This window comes from Myripristis murdjan, chromosome 17 (genome assembly GCF_902150065.1).
Source record: "Myripristis murdjan chromosome 17, fMyrMur1.1, whole genome shotgun sequence".
Lineage (NCBI taxonomy): Eukaryota > Metazoa > Chordata > Actinopteri > Holocentriformes > Holocentridae > Myripristis > Myripristis murdjan.
The window spans coordinates 27063910-27089514 of NC_043996.1; the positions used below are offsets into that span (position 1 = coordinate 27063910).

At 42.5% G+C, this 25605-nt stretch overlaps 1 protein-coding gene across 2 annotated transcripts in view; it reads right to left on the reverse strand.

Moving 5' to 3' along the window:
- Window positions 1–529: 529 nt before the first annotated feature.
- The window catches only part of LOC115375258 (neuropilin-1a-like), a 101530-nt gene continuing 76454 nt past the window's right edge, over window positions 530–25605 (reverse strand). Inside the window, exons 9-19 of one of the 2 annotated variants that reach the window (XR_003929697.1) lie at window positions 24996–25171; window positions 24001–24156; window positions 19136–19280; window positions 12273–12455; window positions 11821–11862; window positions 8820–8957; window positions 7391–7698; window positions 5365–5461; window positions 5190–5234; window positions 1611–4100; window positions 530–1568 (exon numbers count right to left, since the gene is read on the reverse strand). Coding sequence is in view for 1 of the 2 variants with exons in the window: in XM_030074667.1 (XP_029930527.1) it covers window positions 3826–4100; window positions 5190–5234; window positions 5365–5461; window positions 7391–7698; window positions 8820–8957; window positions 11821–11862; window positions 12273–12455; window positions 19136–19280; window positions 24001–24156; window positions 24996–25171 (1565 nt within the window). In the remaining variant the exon portion in view is untranslated. Of the gene's footprint in view, window positions 4101–5189; window positions 5235–5364; window positions 5462–7390; window positions 7699–8819; window positions 8958–11820; window positions 11863–12272; window positions 12456–19135; window positions 19281–24000; window positions 24157–24995; window positions 25172–25605 lie in introns of both variants that reach the window. The other variant, XM_030074667.1, reaches the window with a different exon arrangement.

Below are 25605 nucleotides of genomic sequence, written 5' to 3' on the forward strand. Positions count from 1 at the left end.
ACATGTCTTTTACATCATTTTATACACATTTCCATGTAATTCAGCAGGACTTAACTGGTATCTTTAGAAACTATTAGATCTTTACTATAATTTAAAATAAAGATTTGTGGGTTTGAACCAAGGTGGGCCATGCAGGGTAGATCTATCTTGGTGGACTCAGTGACAGGGCTGGCAAGATTAAAGAGATTTTCAATATCATTTTGAATGCTTATAATGCAGCATTTTTTCATTATTGTGTGAAACTTTTTCTTGAGTAAAGAATTTGACTGCTTTTTACACCACTAACACACACAAAATAGAGATATCGATCCATAATCACGACCTTTTTTTGAGGTTTTGTCTCGTCAAACACAAACGAGACACAGATTATGTTTAAAATGATGATAATCTTCATGACCGTTCTCTCCGAGGCAGAGGAAATCAGCGCAACGGGTCTTAATTAAAACATTTATTTGATCCAATTCTTTGGAATGTAGTAGTCAATGATCAGAGTCTGAGACAACAGAGACGGATGAGTCTGGGTGCTGACCAGAAAGTTAAAGTACAAACAATACTTTTAGTCACTTAAGGCCTCACTGCTTGTCCATTTTTTTTTTTAAAACTTCCTTCTTTCCTTTCTTATTTTTTTTTTCTAGATCTGAGACAGCAAAAATTACAGAAGCAGTATTGAAAATAAAACAATCTCTTCATCATAGAAAGAAAAAGTAAAACGATGGCACGTACATCAGTGACGGTACAAAAACACAAGGTGATATTATACCAAGTAAATAAAACTGTTACGTTTCAAAGAGACGCGTATAAGCTTTTTCGAGAATGAAAAACAGCTCCGTAAAATTGTACATTTCAGAATTACACCATGTCATCTGAAACCATGTTAAAAAAAAAAAAAGAGTCAACAATAACACTGTCTTCTCCTTCCTTCTTTCTCTCTTTTCATACATCAACATCATAAACACATAGATCTTTTTAAATATATCAGTGCAACATTTGTTTTCACGTGTAGCGCTGCAGCATCCTTTCTCGTTTAAAGGGGCAGGAGCCCTAATTAACGCCTGGCTGAAACATCAGAAACACACAGCACGGTCCTCACCCCCATCCCTTTAAAGTCAGACTGAATCGAGATTTTTTTTTTTTTCCTGTTTGGATCGTGAACACATGCATTTTTTATTGGACCGACAGAGTGATCCAGTGGAGGGTTTAATTAAAAAAAAAAAAAAAAAACACGAGTGATGAGCATCCAGAGCAACTACAGCACCTTCGTGTGATCAGAGGAGTTCCCTCAGTGAGTCAGACAGCAACTTGGTTTGAACTCTCGTTGCTGAGGTGACAGCGAGCAGCGGTGGCTTCAAACTGAACCACAACCAGGATGTTTCTCGAAAATCAAAACCGTAAAAAAAAAATTTCCCCTCGGCTTCATGCATCCGATCTTGAAGAAATTGAGGCCATTGGCGGTTTTCGCTTTACATTTTGACCTCACTGGATGGCACACGATGCTACATTAGATCAAATCACCACAATCACTCAATAACACCTGCGCTTTCACCAAACTTAAAGACTTTTACTGCCCCCTGTGTCATGAAGACTTGATAGGATCGGTCAGGTGCTGCAACCCCTGGCTTTCGAAACTCACTTTCAAGCCTGTAAGGATTTTTTTTTGTTTGTGTCCGGTGATTAAAAACTCTCCGCCCGTTGCAGTTTTCATGAGGGAAGCCAGTGAGCGAGTAGCACCGCAAGATTTCTCAGCTACAAAGGCTACAAGGCCTCACTGTCGGGCCAACACAGCAACCGAGAAAGCGTTTCAAATTCTGCATCCTGATGTATCACCTCTTCGCCGGAAATTTCTATCAAATCTCAGCTCTGATTAGCTAATTAGACTTGTCTCTATGGTAAAAATGTGACCGTCCTGTTTATGTCAGCTGCAGGCCACCGTAGCTCAAGGGAATGCTGTTGCAGTTCTTACTAGTCGCCCATAAAGTTGATAGATTACCTCATGCCCCCCTCTGATAGTCAACACTGGAAACACATTCATGAAAAATACAAACAGTACTGTCAGGACGTTGATTGACTGGGTTTTCAGGCGAGCCGGGCGGATTCAGAGGCTTTTCCAAAACAATATTCTTGCCGTCGATGATGACGAGCCGTCCGGGGATGTGAAGTTTTCTGAAACTCCTCAGACCACTGGCCAAGATTTAGTTTATTGGCTTAACAGTCAACTCTTGTGCCAGTGAGCTTGAAGGTGAAGTCACGGTGTCCCGGGACGATCCATGTCCCCGACGTGCTGCCAGTCTCTCACAGTAGCACTGGATGTATTGGTTTTTTCCATTTTACCCTGTACAAAAACGTCATCCCCCATGAGGCATTTCTCCATGATCTTAAAGCCACTGCCGTCATCTGAAAAACTCAAGAAATTAAAAAAAAAAACAAAAAAAAACAAAAACACAACTTTTAAAGCAAACACAAACGGTGGTTTTTGTCGTCCGTCTCCGCTTGCATTTGTGTTAAAACGAACATCGAGACAAAAGTTCCTGTACATTTGTTTGAGCTCAGAGTGATTCTGATTCCGCCGTAAGAAAGGATACTGCAGCACTTGTGTCTTTTTCTATAGAAAAGGGCGCCCAAATATATTAAAACCTATGTACAATATGTTGGATGTGTCATGTGCCATGAAAAGGAGGCAAACAGGGTTCCTACACTTCCTCCCTTCCTGAAGTCCATACTTTTTTTTCCACCAAAACACTTTCCAGACCCCCCAAATCGTAATTTCTTGACTTGTTTTTCAACATTTTGGTTGGTGTTGAGCGTGACTGTCGTCTAGGTGATCTAAATCTACAGCTGAAGATTGTTCTCCACGCCAGAAAAATACCGCAAAATGTGAAACGACGGCCGGAAGTGAACGCCTACGGAAAAAAAAAAAAATCATCACACCTGTCCTGTTCTTGCTTTTTTTTTTTTTTTTTTTTTTTTTTTCACAGCATGGAACGTATCAAATTCTCTTTCCAGGCTTTTCCAGCCTCGTGTAGGAACCCTGGACGACATGCCAGCCGATGCCAACGTGCTGCTTTGATGGGAAAACAACCAGCAGAAAACAAGGCAACAGAAAAGTCTGAGGAAAAAAAAGGCACTGTCGGAACTAGACACAGGTCAACGGGGCCGGGATGGTACCCCCACTCCCCCCACCTTAAATGGACACACACACACACACACACAAACACACACACTCAGACTGACAAAACACTTCATGCTAAACAGGTCAACATGAGTGTAATGCACACACACACACACACACACATAAATGAAGACGGAATCACACATACACTCCATGTATACAAGTGTATGTCACTGTAACACACACACACACACACACACACACACACAGGAACATATCATGGTCAGCCCAAGAGCCAGATATCAGGATAGCAAATCGAAGTTCACACATTCGGCTCTTTCCGTGAAACAATGACCTCTGGAAAAAAAAAAAAAAAAAAAAAAATCAATTCTTATCTTTCCATAAAAGTACACAAACGATAAATACTTTCATCTGAATTGGTCTCAACACCAGCATGTGATTACATGAAATCAACAAAGCACACCGAGAAAACAAATATAATCCTTAGTTTTCTTTTTTTCGCTGTACAGATTCTTTATACACAGTGCCCCCTACAGGTCAGTCCCTTCCACTGCAGCTCCTGAGAAAAAAAATTACATCGGCTCAATCATTTTCAGCCCGCCCTGCCGTCCCATCGGTGGCTTCAGCCCCCGTTCCTCTCGCTGATTGGCTGCATTAAGTGTCTCCTCGGAGCGTCGGAGCCCCGCGCCGCTTTCCCCTCACGCCTCTGAGTAGTTGCTCTGTCCGTTCATCTTGTCCTTCTTTAGCTTGACGCCGTCCACCAGCTCAAAGTTATAGTTTTCCAGGGCGGATAAGTTCCTGTCCGTCATGCTGCCCTGCGAGCAGGCGCAGTAGAGGACCACGCCGCAGATGGCGCCCAGGAAGACGCCCAGGGCCGACATGGCGATGATGGTGATGAGGATGGGGTCCAGCGTCTTCAGCATGTTGCCCGGGCTGCCGAGCTCCCGGGTCTCCTGCGAGAAGGAGTCCATGGCTGCAAAAGACAGAAACAGGCACGCGAGGTAAGTCTCCATTTAGTCGTCAAGTGATGTTTAAAGTTAAAAAAAAAAAAAAATGGCAAAAATCTCAATCAAGTGGATCTATTATCTGTATTTTTAATTTTTCATATTTATTATTTTCATCAGTATATCTTACATTTCTTACATTTCAACACTTAAACATCTCATATTCTCAGGCTACTTTATTGTATATACTTAGCCCTTATTGTCTTCAGTGTATATATTTCACATATTTAGTCTCTATTGTATATACTTTTAATTTGAATTTTTAATTTTTAATTTTTAATTTTTAATTTTTAATTTTTAATTTTTAATTTTTAATTTTTATTTTTTATAAAAAAATTTTTGGTTTGTTTTTATTGATGCTGCTGCTGTAACGTGTGAATTTCCCAGTCTGGGATCAATAAAGTATACCTATTTATCTATCTATCTATCTATCTATCTCCATCAGCTGAGCTAAAACAAACAGGGTTCCTGAATGGAGAAGGTATGAAGGAAGGAGACTCGAACAACAAAAACACACGCAAAAAAATTATTATGCCCCAAAAACAAGCATAGAGACGTGTGTAACACTGAGGATATTTTACCCAAAATGTTTCATTTCCATTCAGGCTTTCTAAGGAAACTCTGCTCAACAGACATGAAAATCTGAATATGGTTGGAACAGATGGGAAAGCTCTAATGTTAAAGACAAATAGAAAATCACGTCATTGGAGATTAACAGGAATCCTTTGAGTCTTAAACCGGCATTAAGTGCAAATATTTCATTTTGATTCATTCTTATTTCACTTTGGTGCACGCACCTCACTCCCTCTTACTTTTATTGTGAAAACCTTCTCACATAATCATTCTGTCAACACACATACGGTGTTGTTCAGGGTAATACTTTCATCATTTCACACTTTTTTTTTTTTTTTTCCAGAAGATGCTTTTGGCCTTCTCCACATGTAGAGCTGGAGAAAAAACAACAAAAAAAACAAAAACAAAAACAAAACTGGATGCTGAAACATCGCTTCAGGGATGACAAGATCGTAACAGCAAAACGGTAATCCAAAGGTACGTACGAAGGATGAAGATCTCAGTTGGCGAAGACGTAGGAGCTTCTGGATCTAGAAGAAATGAAAACACTCCCCATTAGACTGAGACGCAGCGACCACATGCCTTTTCCAGCACCAGAATACAATATAATCCAATATAATCCAATACAATCCAATACAATGTACTGTTGCCATCACACACCTTTGCACTCCTCGGCGTTGAGCACGTCTATGATCTGGATGTTGTCCACAGCGATGTGGCCCATGCTGCGTCTGTCTGCGACGCCCTCCACCACCACCTGCAACACACACACACACACACACAGACACACAGTGTTAATGAGCCTCACGCACTCATTTAAATAGGAGTTTCACAGGCACAGGTGACTACAAAGTGTTGTTTTCTTAGCTATGATGCTCGACGCTCATTGGCAGATCAGCGTTTTTTTATTTTATCATTTTAACCTCACCACTTTGAATCCACAGTATGCGATCAAGTACGACAGCTACAAAGAACTGAACATAAAGCGAATTTTTTTTTTTTTTTATCAAGGCCCCTAAGGCAAATCACGTCAAATGGGGGGGTGTGCTGCTTCATAAAAGTCAACTTGGGGGTTAGGAATATAAAAAAATGTTTGAAAAGTGACAATTATGAATAAACATGGATATATTCTACATAATAAGTGTTTGTCAGTCTGTGACCCGGTGTGTCGAGGCCCTTAAATCCCCTGCATGCTTGATTCGCTTTTTGATGATGGTGTTCTGCATACTATTTGCTATTTACGAGGCTTGTGGTCATGTTAAAATGGCAGAGAGCAGAACAAAGAAAGGATTTGCAAAAACATACTCAACACCAGCATCACTTTTTTAAAAAAAAAACAAAAAACAAAAAACAACTGCAATTTGCCAGGGTTTGCTCTGTGCGTCTGCGATGCCTGTGGTGGATTAATTGATGCCGTTCACCTCGGCCTCGGGCTAGATGCTGTTTGGTGCCGTGCAGATGGACGGCTCATCAGGATGAGGGACGAGAGGTGAGGAAAGAGTCTGGCAACATTAGGTGGAAAGAGGCAGAGCTAACACATTTCTTCCTGCCTCAAGGCCATTAGTCGCAAGTTGTTGCTTTAATGCAGGAGTTTTCAAAGTGGGAGGTGGGCCAACCCGGAGGCTCAGAGGCTGAAGGTGAAAAAGGTGTTCATGACGTTGTTAGAATCAACTGATTTTTATTGGTTATCAAAAGAAGCGGTGTGGCATCGCTGAAATGTTCATCGTTTGGTTAAAAGAGATAATTCGGAGATAGTCCCGAGGGATTTTACTTTTTTTTCCGGCTTTCCCAGAGTCAGAAAAATTAATGGGACACTTTTATTTACACTGCAAAAACTCAAAATCTTACCAAGATTATTTGTCTTATTTCAAGTCAAAAATGTCTTATTACTAGTCAAAATATCTCATTGCACTTAAAATAAGACTTGATCGCCTCAGAAGTAACTTGTTTTTAGATAATTGTCTCTTGTTTCAAGTGAAAATTTGCTTGAAACAACTGAAAATTTGCTTGTTTCATTGGCAAAATTTGTTTCTTGTTTCTAGCTAATTTTCACTTATTTCAAGTGAATTTTCACTTTTTCCACTGGCAAATTTTGCCAATGAAACAAGCAAATTTTCACTTGTTTCAAGTGAATTTTCACTTGAAACGAGGGAAAATTTTCTAAAAACAATTTACTTCTGAGGTGATCATGTCTTATTTTAAGTGTAATGAGATATTTTGACTAGAAATAAGACATTTTTGACTTGAAATAAGACAAATAATCTTGGTAAGATTTTGCGTTTTTGCAGTGTATGTGTTTGCATGCAATTTGAAGTTATGTCAAGCAGCAATATCAGGCTAAGTTAGTTCAAATGTTGCGTGTCGGTGGGATCAAACAGCGGCGACGTAATCCCTAAGACATCCAGGAACGGAGCCAAGCTAAATTAGGGCGCCTTTTCCGAGGCTTTGTCCACGGGAAGCCCGCAGTCTCAGACTTTGAAAGCCCCTGTTTTAATGGATTTTCAAAATGTTTTTCTCTGCCTTAATTTGATGGTCCCAGTGGGGAAAGACAGGAAGGAGCGGAACAGAGGAGGATGACATGAGGCAAGGATCCCACTGCTGTCACATGGCGTGCACTGAAGCCAGTGGAGCCAGCAGGACACAGCGTTGTACTCCTAATTTAGAGTGTGTTTAGTGCTCACGGTACCTGGTAGGAGATGCTGGAGTGGGGCAGTAACACTCGTCCTTCTCTCCAGCGGCTGCCCTGGTGGCCGCTGACCGTCCACAGGATCTGCCCTCCCTCCGCCTCCTTCCTCTGCTTGATGTGCAGGGCGCCCGCGTGCTCGCCGAACATGTGATACCAGAAGGACATGCACAGGTCGGTGTCGGGCGCCGTGATGGGCAGGCTGGCCAACCTCGCCGCCTTCTCCCCCTCCTCCTCCTCTTCCTCCTCGTCTTCGTTGCCGTCGCTCGGCGTTTCTGAGAGCTGCATGTAGATGAAGTTCCCCGGTCCTCCTGCGGGTGGCAGTACAAGACAAGGGAAGAGTTGAGTGTGTGTTGGGGTTCAGGGGGTATGAGTGCTGCTGGCTGCTGGTGAACACAACACATCAATCCAGATAGTAGCAGATATGTTTCTTCTATGAAAATCATCTTTTTTAGCATAAATGCAAAAAAGGAAGTTTAAGAAATGCAGCCAGTTTTTTCCAGCAAAAGATGTCAAATGACACTCAAACACACATTATTGTCACTTGGTCTTGCACAGAAATAATCTTGATGAACTCTCCCTGAACATTATTTTGTATCCATCAGGGTTCCCAACCTCACCTGGACATCAAATTCAAAGACTTTTCCATGACTTTCAGTAATGCTGCTTAGTGAAATTCAAAATTGCATTTGCAGTTGTTTGGGATCAGCGGTTATTTTTCAAATTAGACACCATGGAGACCTAAAAAGACGTTTTTAGTTTCTTTTGGTCAGACATAAGTTAAGGGATGTTATTCACCTTGACAGTTTCGGAGAGATAACTTCCTCCTTCCTCAGAAAGCGTCCAGCTGACAGCCAGAGGAGGAAGTTTCTGAGGAAGGAGGAAGTTACCTCCGAAACTGTCAAGGTGAATGACATCGCTTAACTTATGTCTGACCACAAGAAACTAAAGACATGACCAGAACAAACGAGTGAAGAACAAACAAGTGATGAATTTGTTGCTTTATTTTGATTTAAAAAAAAGTATTTTAGGGTGATCCAATCATTTTCAAAAGCTTTTGAGGCCTTAATTTATGTTTTCCAATCAAGAAACTCTCCAGGATTTTCAAGTTCTATGGAAAATCAACCAAAGCATCCCCAACGTTTTGTATTCTATGCTGAGTATCTATATATTTGTAGGGTGATATGTCTAGTGTACTGTGGCTTTACACTGCATGCTGATTTCCACTGTCCTGGCTCTGTATATGTCAGTATGCACTGTGTTGGTGTGCACTGCAACTCCTGAGTTTTTCAACCTCCAGCAAAAGAGCTTTGTGCTTCAGACAATAGCTGCTTAGTGCCAATAAGAGCCACAGCAAATGTTTCCCCAAAAGCATCTGTTGAGCATTACAGCCCAAAAAAAAAAAAAAAAAAAAGACCACGGGGTCTCCTACCTGTGTGGTCCAAGGTGGGTACTTTGTGAATTGCCGGCGCTCCGTTGGTCTGGATGAGCCACTCAGCGCCCGTGCCGCTCTCTCTGGTCCAACCGCAGTATGACGAGAAGTCAAAGTTACAGGCAAACCACAGGTACTCTGCAGGAGAGAGAGAGAGAGAGAGAGAGAGAGAGAGAGAGAGAGAGAGAGAGATCAGCGGTCAGACGAGGGTCAGCAGAGGGAGGAGGCGTTCAGATAAGATGTGTCAGGGTTATATCACATTCACTTTTATATTTGAGAGTGTGAGCGCAAGAGAGGATCTTTGAACACCAAGGTTACAGAGCAGGAGCAGATGTAAGAAACCATCACTGTCAGGCAAAAAAAAAAAAAAGAAAGAAAAAGAAAGAAACACTTGTATCTCCAAAATGTCGCCTTCTGAGGAGCACAGAAAAGCCGTCTTGTTTTTTTAGCTCGACTGTCATGTATTTTTGAGTTTATCCAATGGGGAACGAAAGATTTCGCAAAAGCCCAAGAGGATTGCGCAATCTTTCAACTTTAAACACAAAAATCATGACAAAATCGGGGCTGGGGGCTTGTCAAAAAGCGGCAGCCAAAAAATATTTCTGGAATTGTCAACTATTTCGTTAACCGAGCTGGTTAACCTAAATCCCACCTGTCACATGAATAAGCTCCTGTCTCTTCCTATAAAAACATTAAGACGGCCAAATCGAATGTTCCTACAACTATTAGCCGCCGGGGTCGGCTCTTGAGAGGCTGCTACGGTTCAACCTGTATGACTCACTCAGCATTTTACTCCGTGCATAATGACTGTACAAAATGCCATAACCATCGACTCCAGCCATAAAACAGGCCGACCCGGTGAGCTGCAGGTAAAAGCTGTGAAATCGCTTGAAGGGGACCGAGGGAAGGAGGAATTTTAAACCTTGAAGGAAAATGATTGTGCAAAAGGGAGGGGCGCAAATCTATAGGTCTGAGTGGCTCCAGCTGTTTTGCGATGCTAAAAGTATGTCGTGTAGCCTGTGCAAAGCATGCCATCGCAGACAAAAGGCTCACACAGACGGACGCGGAGTGAGGACGAGAGGGACAGTAGTGATTTCATACATGCGTGCAGCGCCGCGGGGCATTTTCCATCACAGCTTCAATGAAACGCAGGAACTACGATGTCACCACTGAGAGAAAACAGCTCCAGTACATACATATGTTTAGGATCATGACACAGACATGGGGAGGCAGCGATAGGGAGAGAGAGAGGGAGAGAGAGAGAAGGGCGTGGTGCCACCAACAGGCGGATGTGGCCCCGAAAAACACAAAAAACAACCACCTCCCATTCCCAGACGGAGAAATAACACAAACCCTCCTTCCCTCCCGCCGAGCATGCCAGCAGTAGACTGGCGGCAGCGGTTCACCGCAGCATCTAAACGAATGCAGAAAACTCTGAACAGTGGACGTTTTTTTTTTTTTTTTTTTGTTCCTGCGAGGCTAATAGGATGCAGAGATGACCATGGAGCTGCCGAGGCTGGCGAGCCCTCCAGCTGTCTTCACGTGAGGCTCGGGCTCGCCTAATTGAGACCCAGGAGGCCTCTGTTCTCTCTCTCCCTCTATTCATCTCTCCTCCCTTCTCTTTCACCTCGTGTCTCTCTCCTCTCCTCCATCCACCACCTCTCTTCCTCTCATTTCTCTCTCTAGTTCCCTTGTTCCCCTTCTCATTCTCTTCTCTCTCCATCTTTTCCCCTACCTGTTTTTACCTCCGACCACAAGGTTACGTGATGTCCTCTGCCTGTCTTGTCTTATATCTGTCTGTCCATCTGTCTGTCAGCGGGATGACTCAAAAACTCAAAATGAAACCCGGTGGAAAGGTTGCTCATGGGCCGGCAAAGGCGTGATTAACATTTCGGGCCAATTGGCCTGGGGTGTGGCAGTGGGTGGGGATTAGTACCAACTGGGCCGTAGTTTCCAATCTTTCCAGTGCGTACACAAACATCATGAAACCTGGCGGGGAGGTTGGTCACGGGTCACAGCAGCAGCGACCGACTTTCCATGCTAATTGGCTTAAAGGGTCATGTCCTAAGTATGGAACGCTGCCTATATGGGGCGTGGCTTAGCTCAAACAGGGCCATGGTTTCCATGTAACATCACCAAACCTAACACAGAGGGGTTGGTCACGGGCCAGTGAAGAGGTGGTTAACTTTTCGGGCCAATCGGCATCAAGGAGGCATTGCAATGGGGGCGGGAATTGGCCCAAACAGGGACGTAATTTCCAAATGCATCCATGTAACATCACGAAACCCGGTGTGAAGGTTGTTCATTGGTCAAGGCATGTCTGGCCAACTTTCCATGCTCATAGGCAGAAAGGGGCGTGTCCCATGGAAACAAAATTTCCAAAAGGGGGTGGGGCTTAGCACAAAAAGGGCCTTAACCTTGGCAGAGGTGCATTCTTGTTCTCTCTACAACTTTCACTGCAAAAAGTCAAAATCTTACCAAGATTATTTGTCTTATTTCAAGTAAAAAATGTCTTATTTCTAGTCAAAATATCTCATTACACTTTAAATAAGACATGATCAGCTCAGAAATAACTTGTCTTTAAACAATTTTCACTTGTTTCAAGTGAAAATCTACTTGAAACAAGTGAAAATTAGCTTGAAACAAGAAACAAATTTCGCCAATGGAACAAGCAAATTTTTACTTGTGACACAAGTGAAAAAGTAAAAATTTGCTTGTTCCATTGGCAAAATTTGTTTTTTATATTTTGACTAGAAATAAGACATTTTTACTTGAAATAAGACAAATAATCTTGGTAAGATTTTGACTTTTTGCAGTGTTCTTCTCTTGCTCTTTTAACTCTGTCTTTGTGTCTCCATCTCTGTCAACCTCAACCTCTCTCCCTTCTTTGTCTCCAGCTCTCTCTTTCTCCATTTCCATCTCTTGCTGTTGCTTTTATACCCTCCCTCTTCACAAAGCCAAAGAGGAGGTGAAAGAAGACGAGAAGAGAAAACATCCTCACCTGGTATGAAGTCCATGATGGGGTCGGACACTGTGGTTCCTCCTGAAAGAGACAGATGGGATAGCCAGGGAGGGGTTATAGGGGTCATGCAGGCTGGTTCCACCCACACAGATGTACACACTCCCCACTACGCTGGAAATCATCACCATCCATTAATGTGTACGACTCAAAAAACATCAAAACTGCAATAACAACTCCTGCAATCTCCAAATTGGCAAGAAGATTATATATGTGGAGGGAAAGGTGCAGAAAGCTTTTATATGTGTGGAGATTGGTGGGTATAGGTGGAGTTTACCCCAAACAAAACAACAGGGATGGGCACGATTGGCTAATTTCAAAGCTCAGAATCTCAGCAGCCATCACAGTAACATTGAAAAGTGAATGGTACAGATCAACTCGTGAACCCCAAGTGCATCTATATTGACATCTAGTTTTGGGTTTGGACGGTTTACCTATCCCTGGGTCACTGTCCTCGGGTTCCTCGACCTCACCGGGACAGTCCTGTTGTCCCCCCTCACATCTGGCAGCCGTAGTCGTACCGGGGACGGTGATCGGCGCTGTGGTGGTCGCACCAAACGTGGTCAGGGGGTGCGTAGAGGAGACTGGTGTGGTGGGAGGCGGGATAGTCGTCGGCTCTGAATGGGCAGAGAGATAAAGGCAAATCGGTGAAGGGAAGAAACAAGCGGGGAGATCAACAAGGACAGTCTTAAAAGATAAAGTAAACCATTATTCTCAATTGGATTAAAGGTCCAGTACCCCAATTTTCCTTGATCAGTTTGGCACTGCTTTTGGAAGCCTATACTTGGTGTCTTGGTGCAGTGGAAGCTCTGTATTCTCCACAGTGTGAGAGGCATCTAACAGCGGGCATAAAGACACGGCGATGACCCACCTTCGGGAACACCCCCCTCATCCTAACCCTAACCGCATCACACCGCAACTGTGTGCTTTCTTTATATGAGATTGTACATGAACATGCATGAAAAGAATAATCTGTGACAGTAAGTGAAGCAAAATAAACATCCAGGCCCATAGCCGGTTCATCAAAGCTTTCATCCATTCGGCGTCTGGTAGGAAAAATCTCTGCCCCGCACAGGAAGTGATGCATTTTATATTTCTGATTTGATTGGAATAAACCGAACACTGCAAAAACTCAAAATCTTACCAAGAATATTTGTCTTATTTCAAGCCAAAATATCTCATTACACTTAAAATAAGACATGATCACCTCAGAAGTAACTTGTTTTTTGACAATTTGCTTGTTTCATTGGCAAAATTTGCCAGTGGAAAAAGTGAAAATTCACTTGAAACAAGTGAAAACTGTCTAAAAACAAGTTATTTCTGAGGTGATCACGTCTTATTTTAAGTGTAATGAGATATTTTGACTAGACATAAGATATTTTGACTTGAAATAAGACAAATATTCTTGGTAAGATTTTGAGTTTTTGCAGTGAAGAGGAAGATCTGGGTAACTAGCATGAGTAGCAACAGCCACCAAGGCTGAACAGACAAAGAAAAGAGCGCCATCTGCAGCAAATCCGAAGAAGAGGACTCCACTATCGCCGCAGCAGACACAACAGGAATGAGCCCTTCAGCAGCTCAGATCTGGTGGATTACCTTATCCATGTTTGTTTCCTTTCAGACAGCAGTGAGTGTGACTCCACAAATCCCCGGAGTCCTCGGTTTGTGTTTGGTTTGGTAATCCAGTAATACGAGCTACCAGGCGCTGGTGTGTAGGTGCTGATAGCCGGATACCAGCAGGTAGCAGATAACACAAAACAAAGTCAACCAGCCTTCCTTGCGTGACGGTTTCCAAGCTCTCTGCCGCAGGTTTTGGCTTCTACGATCGCCGTCCCGGGGCATCACATTTGATATTTTGCTCTTTATTTCAATTACTAACTCTTAATTCTGTGAGCGATAAGGTGTAAGAAGTAATTTACAGATGAAGGGTGTTTTATCACAGTCTGCCTGGTTTGCTGCCTCTCATGTTACCCACGCACAAGAAAAAACAGTATTTGGTTTAATTCTACCTCCACAGCTAGAATGGATGTGCACCGGGAGCAAATTTAACTGGTTACATGTCTAAAAAACTAAACATGTAGTGTAAAATGGGTTTGCCACATTTTGAGTGGTGTTTGCATTAACTTTGCACTGCAAAAACTCAAAATCTTACCAAGATTATTTGTCTTTTTTCAAATCAAAAATGTCTTATTTCTAGTCAAAATATCTCATTACACTTAAAATAAGACATGATCACCTCAGAAGTAACTTGTTTTTAGACAATCGTCTCTTGTTTCAAGTGAAAATTTGCTTGTTTCATTGGCAAAATTTGTTTCTTGTTTCTAGCTAATTTTCACTCATTTCAAGTGAATTTTCACTTTTTCCACTGGCAAATTTTGCCAATGAAACAAGCAAATTGTCTAAAAACAAGTTACTTCTGAGGTGATCATGTCTTATTTTAAGTGTAAAGAGACAATTTGACTTGAAATAAGACATTTTTGACTTGAAATAAGACAAATAATCTTGGTAAGATTTTGCGTTTTTGCAGTAGTGGTGTACACCGGACTCAGAGTTGGGCAGCCAAATTCAAATTTTCAGCTTTTCGAGCAACAAAACAACCGACTGACGTCTAGAAATGACGGCCTGCTGAAATCCAGCAGCATTCATTTGATGTTAATCTCCCTCCACGGTGGCGGGCCACTTTTGAACTTGCTCGTCTGCCTCTCCTTTGTGTTCGCATGAGGTTTTGATCTATTAATAGAACTGAAGTGTCAGTTCCACATCTTTTTGCAGAAACGGGACTCATGTATCCGCCTGGCAGGATTTATGGTTATTATTTGTTGAACTTCTGAGTGTGAGCGACGCAGTGAATCAAAAAGAAATCTTAGTAAAGTGATCTTGTGCCTTACAACCCCACTCTTACTTAAATTAAAGGTTTTTTTGATAATATCCTTGGTACTTTTTTCTGATTTAATTGTATGAATTGGGCTTATTTAGCTGTGGAGAGCGCTTGAGATTAAAGCTTTGTCGTCACGTATGTTAATCGAGCTCCGATAAGAAGCTGCAGAAACCATCAAGGTACCAGAAAGCTGTGATTTGGATAATTGGGCATGATTGCCAATCTGTGTGTGTGTGTGTGTGTGTGTGTGTGTGTGTGTGTGTGTGCAGGCAAACCAAATCAGAGTAGTCCATATGTGCATGCATCATATGTTTAGTTTGTATTTGTGTGTGTGCGTCTAGTACTCAAGTGTGTTTATGTAGCATGTGTATAGGCCTTGAGAGTGGGTGGGTATGTGTGCACTCGTGTGTGTGTGTGTGTGTGTGTGTGAGTGTGTGTGTGTGTGTGGATGCATGTGTTCTGCAGGTCTGACTGCGTGCGTGTGTGCATGCCTGTGTGTGAGTGTGTGTGTGTTTTGTGCAGTAACCAATCTGTTTGAAGTCTCTCAGCGTGTGCCTGTGTCTTGCCTCTTGAGAGGACGTGTGTGTGTGTGTGTGTGTGTGTGTCGTCTTTGTTCTCTCCTTTTGATGTGAAACTGTGTTGATCTGGGACAGACAGAGACGAGCTGCAGCAAATATTTCAGTCTCACCTCTTTTTTTTCTTTTCTTTCACTCCTTTCACCTCCTTTCCACACACACACACATTCGTACACACACACACACACACACACACACACACACACACACACACACCACCCCCTCCCCTCATCCTCGTCTGCGCTGCAGTCTGGCCTGTTTTAGCTGATTCTTATCATTCTCCCTGCAGGGCAACCAGACACTCAAACCAGACCTGAGAGCCTCCCACCTCCTCCCTCCCCTACTGTGACAGGCCGACCCCTCCTCACACACTCACACACACACACACACACACACACACACACACACATCCACTCACACCCGTCCTGTCCAGTTCAGCAGTAGAGATAGTAGCCTGCTCTGGCATGCGTCAGCCTTTTATGTGCCGGCCTTTCCCTCTCATTACAGCAAACACTTGAGATAAGCAGTCTGAGGCGTAAGCAGTTTAAGACGGACCGACTGACTGACTGACTGACTGACCGACCGACCGAGGCCTAAAGCTGAAAACACATCGATTTCTCTCAGCGCTAAGCCGTCGTGTTCGGCTTTTCATTTGGATTTGGAAAACGCCACGTGATCTGATGCTGTAGTTGGGACGGAGGAAACAGAGCCTCCTGAAAACAGAGACGCTGGATTGTCATGTGATCCGACCACACACACCTCGACCACAGAGGGCAACGCTGTTATCCCCTTTACTCTCTATGAGTGATGCACTGCCACTGCAAAAACTCAAAATCTTACCCAGAATATTTGTCTTATTTCAAGTCAAAATGTCTTATTTCTAGTCAAAAAATCTCATTACACTTAAAATAAGACATGATCAGCTCAGAAATAACTTGGTTTTAGACTATTTTTGCTTGTTTCATTGGCAAAATTTGCCAGTGGAACAAGTGAATTTCCCTGGTTGGGATCAATAAAGTATATCTATCTATCTATCTATCTATATTATTTTTTTTTTTACTATTTTATTGCAGGTTTTCATATCATCTGTAATTGCTTTCATCAATTATATCATTCATCCTGCTACATTTATACATTTTTACAATGCACTTAGAAAACATAACAAAAATAGGAAAAGAAAAAAAAAGACAAAATAAAGAGTACAACATGGAAATGACAACTACAAGTGCGAGACAAACAGCAGCAATACACAAGAGAAAAAAAAAATCTATCTATCTATCTGAGTGAAAATTAGCTTGAAACAAGTGAATATTGCCAAAAACAAGTTACTTCTTAGGTGATCATGTCTTATATTAAGTGTAATGAGATATTTTGACTAGAAATAAGACATTTTGACTTGAAATAAGACAAATAATCTTGGTAAGATTTTGAGTTTTTGCAGTGTGGTCACCTCTAAGTTAACAACATGATAAAAACCCAGCCTGCATCTGTATGAACCCACTTGATACTGAAATGACCTAATACAGTAAAGAATAAATTCCTTACATTGTTATTATTTTAATCTTTTCAGCCTGTGACCCACCTGCAATTCTAACTTTGCGGTCCAACAAAGCTACGCTCGTGTTGAGCTCCGTAGAGTGGAAGTCATGCAGGCCTGTGTGCGCTTGATAAGGGACTTTAAACATTTTGGGCCCGGACAGAAAGTGCAGAAAGGGTTTATGCAACACCAAAACAGCATTTACAACCTGACTGACCGGCAACAAAACTGAGTGAGGAGCTGACTTACCGGCTGCAGAAATGGACAAACTAATATACACAGTGCACACAATTATTACACATTTTTCCCCTTGCAGGAGCTATCCTTGCATCACAGGAGCCATTTATGAAAGGAAGCAGGAACCCAGAGTTTTAGTGCTGCATGGCCCTGACTGGTTACATGTATGACGCAAAGCAAGAAATTATTAGACGACAGAAAAAGCAACATGGACTGAAAACGAGCTGCTTTGATATCTTCGATGTTTACTTTTATGCTTTTGCCGGTCGCATGCAGAATGACACCGGGATTGGGATTTCCTCTACTTTGCTGCCAGCTTAGAGCGGACGTCTCCGCCTCATTTGCATGAGGTTTGCTGCTTTTTCAGGGCGCGGCGGAGAGAGAGGCGAACACACAAGAGCTCAGCGTTCCCGGTTTGCCTCGTAACCTCTTTTGAAGAGCAAGACGCAGGAACGGTGGCAACAGGCCATGCGGCTCTGTGTAAACGTACATCTGGAGGGAAGCAGCCTCTCATTCAGCCTTCGAGCCCTGTGTGTTATTACATAGTCGATCACAGCCCGGTCACAATTCACGACCAAAGAGCAACTCCACCAAAACCAGAAACCGCGGGAGCTCTTCCCTTTAATATCAGCCGCTGTGTAATACGCCGATATTAAATGTAACACGCTGAGATGAATCGCCTCAGGGTGGACGGTTGGGTTTTCCACTGCAATTTGATCGAAATCTAAATTTGCACTGCATGCTGTTGGTTGCGTGTCACGTCAGCAATTAAGGAATTTAAGGCTTTTCTACCCATGTAAAGCATTGAAGCAGCTCCTTATGAGAGCATCAGGTGTCTAAAGCATGAACTGCATTTACATGTCAGGTATTAAGCACCTCAGGCTGATTTGCAGAGAGAGGGCAGCGGCAGTCCTCTTCATCGCCAACACCGAAGGAACCGGCGGTGTGTAATGCCCGGGCAGCAGATATGACAAATTTATTCTGCATCCCAGACAGCTCAGAAAGACGGAATTTCCCTGTTGGCAGGCTGTAATTACTTCTGTTCCACTCATTTTAAAACTGGAAGTCTGAATTTCCTAGTTGCAACTCTGTTGCCATGGAGACGCTCGCTCCAGTGTCTGGCCAGGTTGGACGAGCAGGAGAAATGAGGATGCTGGCGAAAGGCCTGGCTGCTGGGTTGTTGCCACTAACCATGTCTGAACAAGCTGAAAAACTCGACTTAAGAATTTGACTTAACCGGCTAAAATAGATGTTTTTTTTTTTTGTTTTTTTTTTGACAGGGCCGGTTTTATACAATGCAAACTGCACTGTTAAAGATTAAGGAAGTTAAAAGATGAGTCATTGTTTTAACAGTGATTTAACAGAGCTGGTTTTATACAATGCAAACTGCACTGTTAAAGTAAGGAAGTTAAAAGATGATTCATTGTCTTAACAGTAATTGTACCATTTTCAGTGTAATTCACCATGATGACATGATGTCACTCTGAGGCATCTTGGAAAGGGTTGAGGAACCTCGCCTATTGTAGGAGCAGTTTAATTTAGTGTTGGCATATTATTGTTTTTTATTCTTTTTTATCTTTAGACTTAGCGTTCACTATTATTTCTAACACATGGTGGCAGTGATTAGAGACAGGATATATGTTGGGCATAGGTGACAGGAAGAGGTGGGCACATAAGTTTTCACCAGACCTGAGGCAGGGAGGATGGGCAAGAGCTGGTATGTCATATAATTCTGTCTCTTCAATAAAACAAGTAAAGATATGAGGATTGACTGGACCTTCTGTCTTTTGGGTCTGCGTAAAGATCACTAATGCCCTTCCTATGTAGCCTATGCAATGACAAGAGTGCAAATGTTTGAAGGGAAAGGAGAAATTGCCATTACACCTATATTGAGTTCCCTATTTCAACTTAAACAACTGTACTGCTGCATTTTTCCCAGCTGGAAATGGGAAATTCAAACTTTCTTGAATTTCAGCATAAGGGTACATAAACGTCATCAGCTGATTCACTGCTCAAAATTGAAAATAAAATACAGATTAATGACTGTTCCAGGAGTCAAGCGGGACTCACCCTCCAGCTCGCAGCCCAGCAGCTCCAGTCTGAGACCCAGGCCTTCGTTGGTGGCTCTTTCCGGGTAGATCCGGACGAAGCGGGTCAGCAGCGGCCCGACGGCCCGCAGCTCCGGTGTGTCGTGGTTCTGATTCCCTGTGAAGATCTGCGGGAGGGGACACAGGACACAAGACGGCTCGGGGTTAACTGTGTTTGTCTGGAAGTTAATTGAGTTTTATCAGAGTTCATCACGCCGTAATTATCCGGTTAGAGAGCCGTTCCGCGGCGTTTGTTTTATTACAAAGCCTCTTTACAACAAAATAACTGCACGTCGGAGGTGTTTTCTAAACGCTACCTGAGGACGAGATGTAATTAGAGACGCACAAGTTGCGAAATGCAGCTACTGATCCGACCCGGGGGCAAACGGTGGCTGCAAATAATCCTTTTGTGTTCGTTTTTTACGCTCCTCGGGGTACCAGATGGGTGGGGTTTACAAGGTGTCTGCAAATGCCATCAAGGTGCCATCGAAGACTTTTTAAAATCTTTATGATGCCAGTTAAGAGTGAAATAAAAGCTACGTTTTGCAAATAAAATGAACATAAAACATATGAATTATCCCATAACTCTAACACTTTAACACCTCACCGGAGGGCTGAGGAGTTTAAGACCGTATTTAACAATATTCAGGGACTTTTGGGGACTTTAAAACTCATCAGGTAGATAATTCAGATCGTGTCAGGTAGGAGATAAATCATGGAGAAGCAGATTGTCTCAACGCTCTAGCACTCAGCGCGCCGTCCTTTGTGGTGCAGCCCATCCATCTGGCGCCGAGAGAGATAAAACAAACCATAACACGTATTTGCGTGTCGCTGTTTGATCTAGATGTGCTTCCAGATGAAACACCAGTCCGTTTGATAAGAAACTGAGACAAAATGAAGGGAGGGAAACAAAGGGAAGAGGCCAGGAAATCAGAACCAGAGAGCAGGCTTTCGGATTTCCAGCACAGATGAAAATGGTTACGCTCGTGCCGGGAGCCAAGGAGCAGGACACCGAACACACCCGACACACTGCTGCCAGTCGGCTGAGGGTAGATATAACTATGTGTGTGTGTGTGTGTGTGTGTGTGTGCATGTGTGTGTGTGTAAGAGAGAGAAAGTATGTGTATTTACGCTCTTAAAGAAATACAGAAAGTTTTTAGGAGATTGGCCCACTGGTCAGCATAAGAACACTTTAGTTTATTTATTTTTTATCATTATTATTATTATTATTTATATTTTTATATTCTTCTTCTTGTCCTTCTTCTTTTTAATTTTTATTTTTTTACTACTTTTTTAATTTTTTTTTTTTTTTTTACTATTTTTTACTATTACTTGAACTTTTATTTTGCTGTTGTGAAGCACTTTGTAACCTCTGTTTTGAAAGGTGCTACACAAATTAAGTTTATTATCATCATCATTATTATTATTATTATTATTCATTACTTAGCATGCACTCTGTTGAGCTACATTGCAAGTAATCCTCATTATATGTGGCTGAGTCTGACACTTCTGTTCAGGATATTGATCAAATTGGTGCAAAACACAATCTAATATTGAGGCATAATCAATCTGTGTTTGTTTTTAATTGATCTATTGGATGGCGATGCGCCGTAAGCTCATGTCTGATGTACGTGTGGACGTGTTTATGTACAGTATGCAGGTATATGTGTGTTTAACTTGTATATATATGTAGGTATACACATTGTAGTGCTGTTTTGTTTTATATCCATGTGCCGATTTTATTCATTCCTGCACATTCAATATCGCTGACAATGAGGAGCAATTCTCAGATGACGTGTGAGTTTACAAAAAGGTTGCACGAATAAAGGAATGAATGAATGTTTACACTGGAAATGAATGCGCTGGGCGATAGGACCATGTGCACACCAAAAAAAAAAAAAAAAAAAAAAAAAAAATCACTGCAGAGCTGATCAATACCTGGGTTCTCAGCTGAAATTAGCTCCACATACTGAGTTAATGAAACATTATTTTTTTAAATGTATTAATCTATGGGATACTAACAACTTTGAAATATTAAAAAGTCAATTTTTTATGCCCAATAATGCCAGTGGCGTATGATCACGAAGACCACAAGCACTTACTACCACCAGAGAGGTTTATGAGTGTGTGTGTGTGTGTCCATCCAGGCATGTACGAGTGCATGTACCACCAGGGCCTCCCTAAGCCTTCCTGCCTTGTCTTTTGAAGAGGGTTTATATAAAGACACAGGAAACAGGCCAGAGAGCCGCAGAGAAGGGACAGAGGAGCGTCTAGATCTCCGTCTGCAGTAAATCAGCGGGAGTCCGATGGCTAACCCCGTCCCGTCCCCTGCCATCTGGAACACATACAGGAGGATGTCACACCAACGGGGCCCGTCCAGGCACAGGAAGCCCGGGGCTTTTTGGAAGAAATGAAATGAATTTCCTCTCGGGGATCAGAAAGGGAATCACTTTAATCGCCGGGCGAGCGGGGTTGGGAACTGACATCAGTGGGTTGTAATGTTTCCAGAGACAAAAGGATTGAAAATCTTTGGCATTATCAAACACTTTTTTTTTTTTTTTTTTGGTTTTTTTTTTTTTATTTCCCATGTGTGTGTTTTCTGTTCTGAACTCTAACTAATTACTGTGCTTGTCCCAGAGATCACCTGTCGATCAAACCGCGAGGGGGGCGGGACTCGGAGTTTCGGCTGACGGAGTCTGACTTTCTGTAGGTGGCGCTGTTTTCTTTGCACATGCAGCTCGTGCTTTGACTGCATATTCCAATGAAGCTGCTGCTGTCTCAATGAACACACACTGGCACTCAAAGGCACTGCTGGTAAGACAATAATAAAACTGTATGGCATGAGCATTTATATACAGGGTGACCCAAAAAAACGGGAATCTTTGAAGTGCGTATTGGCAGACATGAGCAAGTGGCAGCACAATTTTTAAAAAATGAATATTCTATCATTGTTTCTTAAATGGCATGTTTTAAGGTTTCAATTACTATGAATAAAATATTTTTCTTCCATCACTCTTGGTTTTATTGGATTGTTAAAAAGTTCCCGTTTTTTTGGGTCACCCTGTATTTACCCCATAGCTCAAAATGACCATCACAACCACAATAACCATAATATAATTCTCATCTGTTATGAAAAAATCTCACTTAACCTGAAATTTCCAGGGTGCTATTATGGTGATATAAGCAGTGACCTGATAAGAAAACTGTTATGGAATCAGCGCCTCAAATCTTATCATCTCCCATCCCGGCCACCAAGAATGACAAAGGCGTCTCCGTGTGCAGAGGCACCGCGGCGGCGGAGTTTCACAGTGCATACTAACACACATGGTGTGAGGATGACAGCACTGCACATCCAGAGCGACGGGACACACTGCGATGCCGGAGCGAACGCGCAAAAGAGGAAATCAATCAGCGAGTGAACGGTCGAGTGATAAACTGAATGGATGTGTTTCTCGTAAGGCTCAGTGGATGGAATAAAGCAGGGATATTGCCAGGCTCCTGGGGTCACTGTGCGCGCTGCGGTTTGCCACTTTATAAACCCGATTGCCATCATTTTTCACATCCTAGTAATAGTGTAACCTCTACTTTTCCCTGCGCTTTTTCATTTATACACTCAATGTACACATTTTAGAGCTGAAATCGATGGTTGTGCAACTTTACATCTCCTCGCGTCCACTATTATCTTGTTTTCTTTCCAGTTCCCCAATTTCTGCACTATTTGTCTCTGCTGTTTCCTGTTACGACTTGGCCAATTTTCCCACAGCAATCACGCGAGCCTAATCTTTCCTTATCTCATGCCGGCCACGCAGGAGCACTTCGGTGAGAAGCCATCAAGCAGCAAACAGAGTAGCTGTGTTCCACCGAACGGCGCGGATACGAATAGTAGCCTGTAATTTTGGTGCTAAACGTTGCACTGCAGGAGCGGTGTTGTGGCGACCCGAGCGGTAGTTTCGATAGCTTCCAGGAATTACAGCCAGAGGTTTCCCTTTTCATGTCAACAGCCTTTTATCTGGCCACCCCATAATTCACTTCTCATCGATTTGTGCTGGCCGTGCTGCCACTGAATGAGACGCTGGAGAGGCGGTGGGCAGGGTTGTGGGATGAAGAAAGAGAGAGAACGTGAAGGGGAACCAAATTTGTTTTGGAGGAAGTGGCACCGTTTCACTTCTGAAATACAAGGATCGGAAAGGCTTTACTGTGCTTTTGAGAAAGATTTTCCTGGTCTTTATAAATTATAACTTTGGATTATTAACTCAAGGCGTTCCCAAAGTTGTTGTACACTGCAAAAACGCAAAATCTTACCAAGATTATTTGTCTTATTTCAAGTCAAAAATGTCTTATTTCTAGTCAAAATATCTCATTACACTTAAAATAAGACATGATCACCTCAGAAGTAGCTTGTTTTTAGACAATTTTCACTTGTTTCAAGTGAAAATTCACTTGAAACAAGTGAAAATTTGCTTGTTTCATTGGCAAAATTTGCCAGTGGAAAAAGTGAAAATTCACTTGAAATGAGTGAAAATTAGCTAGAAACAAGAAACAAATTTTGCCAATGAAACAAGCAAATTTTCACTTGTTTCAAGCAAATTTTCACTTGAAACAAGAGACAATTGTCTAAAAACAAGTTACTTCTGAGGTGATCATGTCTTATTTTAAGTGTATTGAGATATTTTGACTAGGAATAAGACATTTTTGACTTGAAACAAGACAAATAATCTTGGTAAGATTTTGAGTTTTTGCAGTGTACCCCCTCCAACACCTCCTCCCCAACCACTTTAATATAATTTGGTCCTTTATCAGTTTGCTAAAAAAAATCAAGCAGCCTGACAGCTTGATCAAGCGACCCACCTTGGGCCTGGTGGTGTTGTCCTCCTTCACCATGGTCCATTCGTCTCCGTCCAGGCTGTAGCCCACCTTAAACCTCTTCATGAAGACGTTCCTGTCGCGGTGTTTCCCCCCCTGGATCACCACGCCGCTCACCATCTTATCCTGGCCCAGGTCCACCTGCGAAGGAGCATGCGAAAGGCAAAATTAGTCAGTTTTTGGGCAAGGCTCCCAAAAAGAATGGAAAATGGACCTTATTTTGACTGAGGAATCCCCTTTGAGAAGATTTTTGTTTTAAGATGGGGAGAAATTATGATCACAACAGTCATTCCTATACATTTTCTTGTTAGTTTGTCTGAGATAACGCCATAAAAGTCAAATTAATGTGTTCCTTCTCATGGTGATCTCTGGACCCTGGTTTAGGAACCACTGGGTTGAGGTTAACAGCCAAACTAACTGACAGACAGACTTTTTGACTGAAACTCACTCACTAAGCAGCTGACAGACCGACTGACTGATAATGTGTTTCTGACTGACTGAATGACAACAAATACGCCAATAAACAGAGACAAGCTGCATTTGTCTGGTGGTCGCACCACAGGCCTCAACTTATACACACGAATCCAATTATCCAGTGCTTCTCCGGATTTTACACAACCACTCCGAATGATATTCAAATGTTTTTGTGTAATTTTTTAGTCTTTTGCAGTTGAATAGGTTGTATATATATCACAGCAGCATTGTAAAGAATCTGCACTAGAGGTAACAATACAGAATTCCTCATAATTTAATTACAGAAGACATCAAAGAGAAATCACAACACAATCTAATTTATTGAAATTTAAAAAAAAAAAAAAAAAAAAAAAAAAAAACAGCTAGTATTTGTTGTTCACTTTCTGGTTAGGGCTCACAAATCTTGAATTGTGGTCAAGCGGTCTGCTTCAAGGATGACATTATAATGATGGTATCAGTATGGTATAGTGATGGTATTTTAGCCACTTCCCACTGTCGCCCCCTACCTGCAGCCACTCGTTCTTGAAGGGCTGCCTGGTTTGCTGCTGGGTCCAGCCTGACCTCCCGGTCAGCAGACGGGCGTTCTCGGCCACCCAGCCCCTGTCGGCGTGGGACGAGGCGGTGATCTGGGCGTCGGAGACCTGACCGGACACCATGCCCAGCATTCCTGAACATGGGTAGTCTGGAGAGAGAGAGAGAGAGAGAGAGAGAGAGAGAGAGAGAGAGAGAGAGGGAGAGGGAGGTGGTTTTAAGAGGTGGACAGTGACAGGGAAGGCCAGTGCAGTTTTCACCCCATCACTTCCACTGCCTCAGTGTCTTCATCCCTTCATTTGCATATGAAATGATTGTCTGTATGTCCGTCTGTACACACACTTTGTTTGATGATTGACTTCTTGTCTTATCTTAAACCCGTCTTCCTGTCTGCTCTCACCCGCTGATAATTACAGCCACTACTGTTTTTACTACCAAGAGGCACGCCAACATGAATTTGTGTTTGTCTGTTTACACACCACAGGGCAGCGAGGTGACCATGGCGATCACGTCATAGTCAACAATCTATCCTATCCATTTATGTATATAAAAAAAAAAGTTTGTTAAGAGAATCTCTAGGTTACA